Below are 11840 nucleotides of genomic sequence, written 5' to 3'. Positions count from 1 at the left end.
GGCTTGGGGCTGGGAGTGGGCTGAGGGCGAATAGGGATGTCCGTAGAGCTGGGCTTGGAGGAAAAGGGGTGCATTTTAGAGAAGGCGTGAAGGCCTCCGGTCCCTCTGGCTCTGAGGGGGTCTGTGAAAGCGAGCAGAGGAAATCCGGCCGGGGAGCCGGTGCAGAAGAAAGCTCGGGAATTCCTCTCGGATCAGGTCCTCCTGCGAGGCTTCTGGTTCTTAGGACAGGGCATCTCCCCTCCGACTCCGGCTGCTCCCCTTGCTTGTGAGGGTTACAGATGCACACCTGCTGTGTTAACGTGTTGTGGCTGTTGTGCAGGATTCAGTGTTGATGTTTTAGTGTGGCAACCCTAAAAAATATTTGTGGAGGACCAGTATCCCCCAACACCATATTAAACTTACGTACATCCAAAATTACAGAACTTAGTTCATTTCCGCACTGTATATTGATCACAAGTAGTTGTTATAGATGAATAATGCTGCAGTAATTGTTTCTGAGGGGAGATATAGATACTAAAGATACTTTAATTTTTCATTATAGATTCTAATCTCAGTATCCAGTAATAACCATATGACTGTATGCACTGCAGGTGGAAATGAGTTCTCAACAGTTTCCTCGGTTAGGAACTCCTTCCACTGGGCTAAGCCAGGCTCCTTCCCAGATCGCTAGCAGTGGTTCTGCAGGACTGATAAACCCAGCAGCTACAGGTGAGACCTGTGATATTCTATATTGCTTCTGTTTTAAGAATATTGCCAGTTTTCTCATTAAAATTAGCAAATTTCTTCTGGGATTTTAGTAAAGACTAGGTTATCAAATTTAAAGAAAGGATATGTTACAATTCTAAATTAAATTTAAGCAAGTCTTTTTTTTCTTGTTTTAATCACATCATTCATGCACTAGTGTATACATGAAAGTTATAGTAAAGCATGCCTGCAAGAACTATTTTTATAGATGTATTGATGCCTTCTCATTTACCTAAGGCCCAGAGATATGGTGATAAGAGCCCAAAGGTGGGTCGGGCATAGGCCTTGTTTTAGAGGTCAGTGATGCTGCTAAACATTCTACAATATGCAGGACAGTCCCCCACAGCAAAGAATTCAGTTGAATTAACAGTGCTGACGATGAAGAACTCCAAATAGTCTAGTTCTCTTTCGATATCAAGTAAAAAGATGGTGCTGCAAAGGGAAATGAGCACTTTTTCTGTTTATTTTTCTTTGCTACCTGATTGCTATGTTCTTTATCATGGTAAATGGTACCACTGTCTACTCATTGCTCAAACCAGGGACTCAGGCATCATCTTTAATTGCTCTGTGTTTGTCTCTTGCCTATGAGTTCTGGCCTTTTGTCTAATGTTTCAACCTCCTTTTCTATTGCCTGGCTTCCCTCTGCCAACTTAGTTTTTGTTACAAATTTATTTTAGTTCTGTTTATTCTTGAAGTAACTCAGAGCAACTCTAGGCCTCCTGCATAATAGTATCTATCACATTTTCTAAACTCATGATAGCAAATTCTAGGCTTTCTTGACCTTGAGAATTTGAACATTCTGTTCCTTTTGCCACAATCTTGCTTCTTCCTTTCCACACTTATTTGTCTGGCTAATTCCTGTTCTGAATGTTTTGAGTCAGATGTCACTTTCTCTAGGAAGCCTTTGCTGACTCCCATGATCCACAACAATTGCCTTAGGACCAGGTCTGTCTCCTGCATTTTTGCTAACCAGTGTAGGGCACAAAGTAGTAAGCAAGTTATTGTAGAGCAACTGAAAGGTGCTTTACTCCTTCAGTATTTTTACACTATTTTGTCTTTGGTATAAGTTCAAGCAGAATAATTTAAAGAGCATAGCTAAGAATATTTTTGAACATCTCTTCTTTACATGGAATAATATTGCTCATTTTAAAAGCTGTCAGCAATAATTGCACTCAGATTTTGTTGAGAAGGAAATCATTGACTCAGACCAAAGTTGTCTATAATTTCAAAGTTGAGACGTATAGATTACAACAATTCTCTATTGCTTCAAGATTCTTTTCTGGTAAAAAATAAACTGAAATCGAGAACTCCAGATGTCTGGAAGGAAATGATAAATGGTTCCAAAAAGAGCTTAATGGTAGATGGTCAGTACATTATATTTTTTAAAAATATATATTTTTATTGATTTCAGAGAGGGAGGGAGAGATGGAAACATCAACGATGAGAGAGACTCATTGATCGGCTGCCTCCTGTATGCTCCACACTAGGCTAGGGATCGAACCCATAATCTGGGAATATGCCCCCCAACCTGAAATCAAAACCGTGACCTCCTGGTTCATAGATTGATGCTCAACCATCGGGCCACGCTGGCCGGGTAGTACATTATATCTTAATGAAATTGTCAACAATCAAAGTCTTCCTGAACAAATAGATTTGGGAGAAAGTTATGAAATTGTCCATTTCCCTTAAAATTTTAATTAGGGGAAAAAATCTGTCTAGACAGTAGGGAAGGTTAAAAATTGATAATGAGAGACAGAAGTAAAACTGCTTTTATTCACAAACAACATGATCGTGTATGCAAAAAATCCTAAAGAATGTTTGTAACAAGCTGTTAGAACTAATAAATGAAATTATTAATGGTTTCAGGATAAATGTTTAATATACAAAAGCAATTCTATTTACTAGCAATGAACAATGAAATTTTTTAAATGTCAGTTACAGTGGTATTAAAAAAAAAAGGCCACAGAAAATTAGGGACATGCTAACAAAATATGTGTAAGACCTAAGATTAGAAAGATACGTAAAACATTGCTGAGAGAAATTAAAGATCTAGATAAATGTAAAGATCTGTCATGTTCGTGGATTGGAAAACTCAGTATTTTTTTTAATAGTATTTTTTTGGGGGTGGGGCAGGGAGAGAAACATCGATTGGAGGCTGTCTCCTACAATGTCCATCCCTCCCGCCCCCAAGATCAAGCTAGCAACCTTTCAGTGCATGGGACAACCAACTGAGCCACACCAGCAAGGGTGGAAAACTCAGGATTTTATTTTTTTTGTTAATCCTCACCCGAGGATATTTTTTTCATTGATTTTTAGAGAGAGTGGAAAGGAGTGGGAGAGACAGAAACATCTATGTGAGAGAGACACTTCCGATTGGTTGCCTCACATGTGCCCTGACCAGGGCCAGGAATCAAGCTGCAACCGTTAAGTGCCCTTGACTGGAATTGAACCCAGGACCCTTCAGCTGGCTAGGGTAGAAAACTCAGTATTTCTAAGGGGTCACTTCTACCAGAGGGATCTATAGATTCAAAGAAATTCTAATCAAAATTTCATCAGGCTCAGTGTAAAAATTGACAGCCTAAGTGTAAAATTTGTGTGGAAACCTATGGAACCAAAATAAAATAGGCAAAGCAGTTTTGACTAAAAAGAGAAATTTGGAGGATTCTGCTACCTTACTAAGACTTGTTATAGCTACACTAATCAAGACAGTGTAGTTTTGGCATAAAGATAGAAATATGTATAATTGGAACAAAGTAGAAATAAATCCACACGTAATGGTCACTTGATTTTTAACAAAAGTACATAGGTAATTCAAGAGGGAAGTGATAGTTTTTTTCAACAAAATAATGCCAGAACACCAAAATACACATGGAAAAAAATGAACCTTGACCTTTACCTTCACCATACACAAAAGATAACACCAAATGTGTCATCATGAATCTAATATAAAACTTAAATTTTCTAAAACAAAACATTAGAGAAACTTTGCAACCTTAGAGTAAGCAAAAATCACACAAAAAAAACACTGTATAAAGAAGGAACTAATACATTACAAATGACTGCTTGTCAAGACACTATTAATAAAATAAAAGGGTAAGCCACAGATTGAGAGAAAATTTGCAATAAATGTATCTACAAAGGACTTATATTCTAAATTCATAAAGAACTCTTGTAACTCAGTAGTAAAAAGACAAACATCCTAATTGTTTGTGGGGTTTTTTTTGTTTTTTTTTTACAGGGCCCACATTTCACATTTTATTGCACTTTTCCCACAATCACTGAATCCTGCTGGGCTCTGCCCAGGGCTCCACTGATTTTTTTTTAATGGGCAAATATTTGAATAGAAACTTTACCAAAGACTCTTTTTTAATGTCAAATAAGCACATAAAAGATACTCAACAGAATTAACCCTCAGGGCAGTGCAAATTAAAACCTCAGTGGGAAACACAACCATCCACTGAAGTCACTAAAATGAAAAGACCACCAATACCAAGCTTTGATGTGTCTACGGAGCAAGTAGAACTCATACATTGTTGGCAGAAATGCAAAATAATCTAGCCACTTTAGGAAACAGTTTGTATCTTATAAAATTACATAAACACACATTTACTATACAACCCAGCAGTCCCATTCATAGGTATTTACCGAAGACAAGTGAAAACATATCATACATACAAAGACTTACCCTTCAATATTTATCAAAGCGTTATTCATAACTAGAGGCCTAGTGTAGGGATTCATGCACTGGTGGGGTCCCTTGGCCTGGCCTGCAGGGATCGGGCTGACACCAGCCCCATGCATGGGTTTGTCCAGGGCATGTCCGGCTCGTGTCCAGCCTGTCTCGCCCAGTCCCAATCAGGGCCAGCCGGCTGGGGAGGGACTGCAGGAGGTTGGCTGACTGGGAAGAGACTGGGAGGGCTCCAGGGTGTGTCCAACCTGTCTTTCCCAGTCCCAGTCTGCCAGACCCCAGCAGCGGCGAGCTAATCTACCGGTTGGAGTGCCTGCCCCCTGGTGGTCAGTGCATGTCACAGCAACTGGTTGACCAGTCAGACACTTGGCATATTAGGCTTTTATTATATGGGATAGCCAAAAACTGGAAACAACCCAAATTTTCTCACCTGGTAACTAGATAAGCAAAGTTTGCTTTACCCATTTAATGGAATACTAAGCAATAAAAATAAATAAACTTACTGGTATATACAACATGAATGAGCCTCAAAAACATAATAGAAAATCAAGACACAAGGGACCATGTGTTGTATGATTTCTGTTTATATGAAATTCCAGAAAAGACAAAGCTGTAGTGATAAACACATCAGTGGCTTTTAACCCTTTGAGTGCCAACCAATATCCTAGGAACTATGCTAAAATTGCCAAGGCATTTTTGCTAATTTTACAGCAGTTTAGGAAAAAAATTATGAATTGCAAGTAAATGAAGTTACATATTCAATATCTTCCACAAAATCGTCATCTTCACAGCAAGAATTGACATTTAGCAATGTCATCATCACTAATAAAAGCAGACTTAGAACTGAACACTGCGGGAGGAGCGCGATAGTGCTCTTGGCGAAAAACAGGAGGAGCGCGATCACACTCCCTGGCACTCTAGGGGTTAAGGAATAAATGGGAGGAAGAGAATTCCCTGCAAAGGGCCATGGTTGAACTTGTTAGAGTGGTGGGAAATGTTCTATATCATGATTATGTTGTGTTCCAGTAATGTGTACTCTTGTAAAAATGTACCTAATTTTAAACAATTTTTTAAAAAAAAATTTTGGAAAATTTTTCCTAAAATGATTGAATAAGGACTCAAAGTACATATGTAGCTCAGCCAGTGTCGCTCAGCGGTTGAGCATCCACCCACGAACCAAGAGGTCTATTCCCGGTCAGTACACAAACCTGGTTGCGGGCTAGATCCCCAGTGTGGGTGTGCAAAGAGGCAGCCAATCAATGATTCTCTCTTATCATTGATGTTTGTATCTCCCTTTCCCTCTCCATTCCTCTCTGAAATCAATAAAAAAATATTTTTAAAAGTACATATGTATGTTCATCCCAGAGATTTGTTAACAGCAAAAATTTGGAAATAACACAAAAACCCATCATTGATATAATGGTTAAAAAAGCTATAGAAAATGTATAGAATGGAATTCCATTTAGCATTTTAAAAATGATGCAGAGCCCTGGCTGGCTGGCTCTGTTGGTTGGAGCATTGTCCAGTACACCAAAAGGTTGAAGGTTTGATTCCTGGTCAGGGCACATACCTAGGTTTCAGGTTTGATCCCCTGGTGTGTGTATATGAGGCAACCAATTGATGTTTCTCTTTCACGTCAATGTTTCTCCCTTTTCCTCTTCTAAAACCAATAAACATATCCTCAGGTGAGGATAAAATAACAACAATAATAAAATAAGATGATGCAGAATATTTTTTTCTATCACTCAGTTTCATTCCTAGGTATATATCCAATAGAAATGGATCACATGTTCACCAAAAGACATGCAGGAATATAACTAGCACTATTACTCACAATAGCGGAAACAAATCTAGCTAAATGCCTATTAACAGTAAAATGGATAATTTTTGTTTATTCATGCAATGGCACACTATACTGAGTTTGAAAGATCTATAACTACGTGTAATAACATGGGTGAATCTCATACCTGTGAGTGAAAGGAGCAAGACACCACAGTGGGATAACATAAGTTCTGATTCTGTATAAAGTCCCAAACCAGACAATATTAATCTGTTGTGTTAGAAGTTGATGAATATGCTTGGAGGAATAAGAACTGGAATTGGGCTGGATATAGGGGTTCTGGGAAACCAGGAATGCTTTGCTTTTTAAAAATCGTATATAATAAAACCCTAATTTGCAAGTCAACCGAAAAGTGGACTGACTGGTTGCTATGATGCTCACTGACCACCAGGGGGCAGATGCTCAATACAGGAGCTGCCCCTGGTGGTCAGTGTGCTCCCACAGCGGGAGCACCGCTCAGCCAGAAGCCTCCAAGGCATTGCTAGGGAGCAGTGAGCCCAGCCCAGCTTTAGGCTGGCGAGTGCAGCCACGGTGGTGGGAGACGCTCCCACCTCCATCTTTGCTGCAGGTAGGCAGTAAGGAGTGACCGGTCCTGGACTGCAAGAGGGCGCAGGCAGGGCTGAGGGGGGACCTCTAGTACGTACATATTTATTATATTTATTAAAATTCGTGCACCAGGGCCTCTAGTATTTGTGTTTTTATTTAAAAGAAAATATTTTTTATTGATTGCAGAGAGGAAGGGAGAGGGAGAGAGAGAGGGAATGATGAGAGAGAATCATTGATCAGCTGCATCCTATATGCCCCACACTGGACAGATCCCACAACCCAGGCATGTGTCCTAACTGGGAACCGAACCGTGACCTCCTGGTTCATAGGTTGACGCTCAACCACTGAGCCACTCTGGCTGGGCTGTTGTGTTGATTTGGGGTGCTGGTTACTCAGGTGTATTCAGTTTGTGAAAGTTCATTGAGCTGTACAATTAACATTTGTGCACAAGTCTTTATGAGGGTTTTATTTCAGTTAAAAAGTTAAATAGCCCTGGCCAATTTGGCTCAGTGGATAAAGCATCGGCCTGCAGACTGAAGGGTCTTGGGTTCGATTCCGGTCAAGGGCATGTATCTCGGTTGCAAGCTCCATCCCTGGCCCCAGTTGGGGTTTATGCAGGAGGCAACCGGTCAATGTGTCTCTCTCACATCTATGTTTCTCTCTTTCTATCCATCTCTTAAGATCAGTGAAAACATATCCTTTGGTGAGGATTAAAAGAAAAAGAATCTGAGTGAAAAAAAAAAAGCCTTCATTAAAAAACAAAACAAAGTAATAATAATTTGCCCCAAACCAGGGATCAAACCCACAACCTAGGTTTGTGCCTGACCGGGATTGAACCCTTGACCCTTCATTGTCTAGGACGATGCGCCAACCAATTGAGCCACACTAGCCAGGGCTTAGATTATCTTTTTAACGTTAGTTTTTATAATACTTTAAATAAATATTTCAAATGAAATTATATCATGTATTGCACTTTCAATAAGTTGAGCTCATTTTAGCACTTGTCAAGTCCTTTGTTCATAGGAAAGGGAAAGCCACAGGAACCAAAATAAGTCCTGTGTCTCACAGGTGTGACTTTTGGTTTGCTCTCCATCAGGGGAACTTAATGCCCAAATTCTCTTAAGAAAACCTTGCAAGGAAATTGTCAGTTTATCAACTGAAATTAACTGCAAGTTCCACTCTTGTATGTGCTGTTAAGTTAACTAATATTGGAAAGGTGTGACATGCTGTGTTACCTTATGTCTTTACTAGTCAACGATGAATCTACTCGAGATGCTGAAGTCACTGCCAGGGAGCACGTGGGTTCCAGCAGCTCCCTCCAGGCCCGTGAAGAGAAGCAAGAGCCCGTTGTGGTGAGGCCCTACCCACAGGTGCAGATGCTGTCGACACACCATGCTGTCGCATCGGGCACCCCTGTCACTGTGACAGCCCCACCAGCACATTTGACGCCTGCAGTGCCACTCTCATTTTCGGAGGGACTCATGAAGGTAATGGAGAGGTTTAAAATTTCACATTGAACCACAGCTAAAGACTGGCTGTAATATTGCTGACAGTTTTTACAAAGTTTTAGGCTGTATCCTAGTATCCTAGTTTGTTTTGACCTATCAGTTCAGCTCTTCTCTGGAACTCCGAGTTCTGCTGTTCTGCAGTGTCTAGTCTTGTGCGGCTGAGCAGTTGGCATCACAGGAACTTTTCCAGTACTCATTTGACATTGATTTTATTCAAGTTACTGACATGCTAACTCAGTTTTTATCTTGGAGTGGCACTCTTCTCCAAGGTTTGGTTTGGTTTTATTCCTCACCCAAGGATATGGTTACTGATCTTTTTTAGAGAAAGAGAGAGAGAAACATCCATGTGAGAGGGAACATCAATTGGTTGCCTTCCATACATGTCCTGACTGGAGATTAAGCCCACAACCTAATTGTGCGTTCTGATGGAGAATTGGACCCACACCCTTTCAGTGGACGGGAGGGTACTCCAAGCCAACTGAGCCACCTGGCCAGGGCCAAGGTTTCATTTTTTGTGTGTGAGGGGTTTTTTGTTTGTTTTTTAAAATATATTTTTATTGATTTCAGAGAGGAAGAGAGAGAGGGAGACAGAGAGAGAAACATCAGTGATGAGAGAGAATTATTGATCAGCTGCCTTCTGCACGCCCCACACTGGGGATCGAGCCCACAACTTGGGCATGTGCCCTTGACTGGAATCAACCCTGGGACCTCTCAGTTCGCAGGCCGATGCTCTGTTTGCTGAACCAAATCAGCTAGGGCCTAAGGCTTTATTTTAATAGCTTGCTAATTTGGAGATACAGGAGAATATTGCCTTGTATATTGCCTTGTAGTTATGTTTCAGTTACTGTGAGTTTTGTTTATTTCTGCTCAACCTTGGGGGAGGCAACGTTGTATAGAAGAATGTAGGCTGTGAGCCATACAGATCTGGGCTTTATTCCCGTTCCAGTTGTTGCTCTGTGTGTGGCTTTGAGCAAATGACTTAGACTTGTTTTGCATGTTTCCTCATCTGTACAGTGGAAATGCTAATACTCCAATGGAAACGCTATGATGATGCGAGAGAAAACATATAAGGCTTCTGGCATCTTTCCTGGCACTCTCCAGGGTGGACTTGTGTACTTTGAACTTGAGAAGGAAACACATTGCTAGTCAAATGTCACTGATCATGTTTCGTGTGCTTTTCTGTTGGCAGCCGCCTCCGAAGCCCACGATGCCGAGCCGCCCCATTGCTCCTGCTCCACCTTCTACCTTGTCACTGCCTCCCAAGGCCCCAGGCCAGGTCACAGTTACCATGGAGAGCAGCCTCCCGCAGGCCTCAGCCATTCCCGTGGCAACAATCAGTGGACAACAGGTTTTTTCCTTCTTAATCTACTGATTTTCAAACTGAGATGCCCAACTGTTTATCATTATTTATTGAATGCCAGCAGTATATTAGGCACTGTACTAAGTAAAAAATAAAGTCATTTATATCTGCAAGAGGAAGACGGTAGATTTGAGAGAGAAGTAGCTACAGTGAATAAAACCAATACACACAGGGGTCTTTGTCATTTAGCCAGTAGATACTGAGATCTGCCATGTGTGAAGCACCACCTTCCCTGGGGCACAAATCTGGATAAGACAGCCCGTGTCCTTGCGCTCCGAGCCCCTTGTGCTTGGCTGTAGCTCAGAGTCTGGGTGGGTTGACAACTCCCACAGCAGTCGTGCTTTTCTGGGTTTTGCTCTGAGGACAGCAAATGTGTATCTCTTGAGTGACTGGCGGGTTCTCCCAAGGAGCCCACCAATCACGAACAGTTATTTATTTTTAACCCTGTGAGTGCCAGCCAATATCCTAGGAACTCTGCTAAAATTGCCAAGGCATTTTTTCTGATTTTACAGCAGTTTAGGAAAAAAATTATGAATCGCAAGCAAATGAAGTTACATGTTCAAAAACGTAAGGAAACCTTTACTACATTGACATATTTAGCAATATCATCATCACTAGTAAAAGCAGACTTAGAACTGGACGCCATTTCGAAGCTTTGACAGCGCTCCCGGCACTTTTGGCGAAAGACAGGGGGAGTGCGGATCACGCTCCCCGGGACTCAAGGGGTTAAGTCCTGTGGGGGTTTTTGGTATGTGTGTGTTTTTGTTTTTTTTTAATCCTCACCCAAGGTTTTCCATTGATTTTAGAGAGCATGGAAGAGAGAGGGAAAGACAGAAATATTGATGAGAGAAACACATCGATTTGTTGCCTCCTGCATGTGCCCTGACCAGGGCCTGGGCCAGGGCCAGGGAGGAGCCTGCAACCCAGGTACATGCCCTTGACTGGAATCGAACCTGGGACCCTTTGGTCTGCAGGTGAACTCTCTATCCACTGAGCCAAACTGGCCAGGTCTTGAAGTCTTGTGTTTTAACGACGCTCTATCCACTGAGCCAAACCAGTTTCGGATAAATTTTTTTTTTGAAAAGGTAATCCTTATCATAATATATGTAGTATTTGATTTACTTAAATATTTTAAATTACCAATGGATAAAAACTAAATCTCAAAACTATCCCTTTAAGTTTTCAAGAAACAAAATTGGTATTCCAAAAAGATGCATTGTGTTTTACTTTTGTCCCATTGCTGAGTACTCCCAGAACCCAGAAGTTACCCCTTCCACCCCCCGCTCAGCCCTCCCCCCGCCACACACACACACACACTCTTGAGAAGCACTGGCATTGGGTGGGAGGATTTGAGGAAGGGGTGTTTGAGGGTGAGCTGGAGAACTGGTAGGGAAGTGCTTGCTTGATGCTAATTGACATTTACTTAGAAACAAAGCATAAAGAATGGATGACTGCAGTGGCATGGGAAGGATATGGTGAGAACAGGAAAAATAAGCTTTTGGCCAAGACAGAAAACAAGCCTGAAGGACTAATACTGAAGAGTGTCCAAAAGTGGCCAGTCAGTTGTGCCATCTGTCCCAGGGTCTAGCTGGTGGGTGTGTTCTTGCAGTCACTCACCATGCCTGCCAGCACAGGCCACCGTGCAGTGTGCTATGGGGAAGAGCTCACTGTCCTTTCCCTGGGCGATACCCTATCTGAAAGGAGCAACCTGGTCCACATTTGGAGACAGCTGACTTCCCAGAAGCAACGTCTAAGCAACAGGTGCTACGTCTAAGCAGGTAGATGACATTGCAGCCTGTCCGTTGCAGGGCCATCCCAGTAACCTGCATCACATCATGACCACCAATGTGCAGATGTCCATTATCCGCAGCAGTGCTCCTGGGCCCCCTCTACACATTGGAGCTTCTCATTTACCTCGAGGTAAAGTCTGCACATTTTGTTCAAATTCTCGAAATACAATATACGTTTGGTAGGAGACACAAAACATATCCGGAATCAGTTTAATCGCATTCCAAGACAGCAGAAATTAGTGCAGTATATGTTTTTAGCATCATCCAGTATGTACATGTTAAAGATACAAGTATGTGTACATGTGTGTAAACTTAAAGCACTTTAGATTTTTAATGTCTAAAAAATGTCCTTTTTAATGAACTC

General features: G+C 41.5%; 1 protein-coding gene across 3 annotated transcripts in view; it reads left to right on the top strand.

Annotated features, from left to right (window-relative positions):
* Positions 1-536: 536 nt before the first annotated feature.
* The window catches only part of SAP130 (Sin3A associated protein 130kDa), an 81596-nt gene continuing 70292 nt past the window's right edge, over positions 537-11840 (top strand). For 2 of the 3 annotated variants that reach the window (XM_015571666.1, XM_006754767.2), the window contains exons 1-4: positions 538-708; positions 8070-8305; positions 9516-9674; positions 11495-11606. In XM_015571666.1, the coding sequence (XP_015427152.1) occupies positions 597-708; positions 8070-8305; positions 9516-9674; positions 11495-11606 (619 nt within the window). In that variant the 5' untranslated portion in view covers positions 538-596. Of the gene's footprint in view, positions 709-8069; positions 8306-9515; positions 9675-11494; positions 11607-11840 lie in introns of all 3 variants that reach the window. The other variant, XM_015571664.1, reaches the window with a different exon arrangement.

Source organism: Myotis davidii, unplaced genomic scaffold, assembly GCF_000327345.1.
Source record: "Myotis davidii unplaced genomic scaffold, ASM32734v1 scaffold113, whole genome shotgun sequence".
Taxonomy (NCBI): Eukaryota; Metazoa; Chordata; class Mammalia; order Chiroptera; family Vespertilionidae; genus Myotis; species Myotis davidii.
The sequence above is the reverse complement of the archived record's forward strand: the minus strand, read 5'-3'. Positions and strand labels throughout refer to the sequence as shown.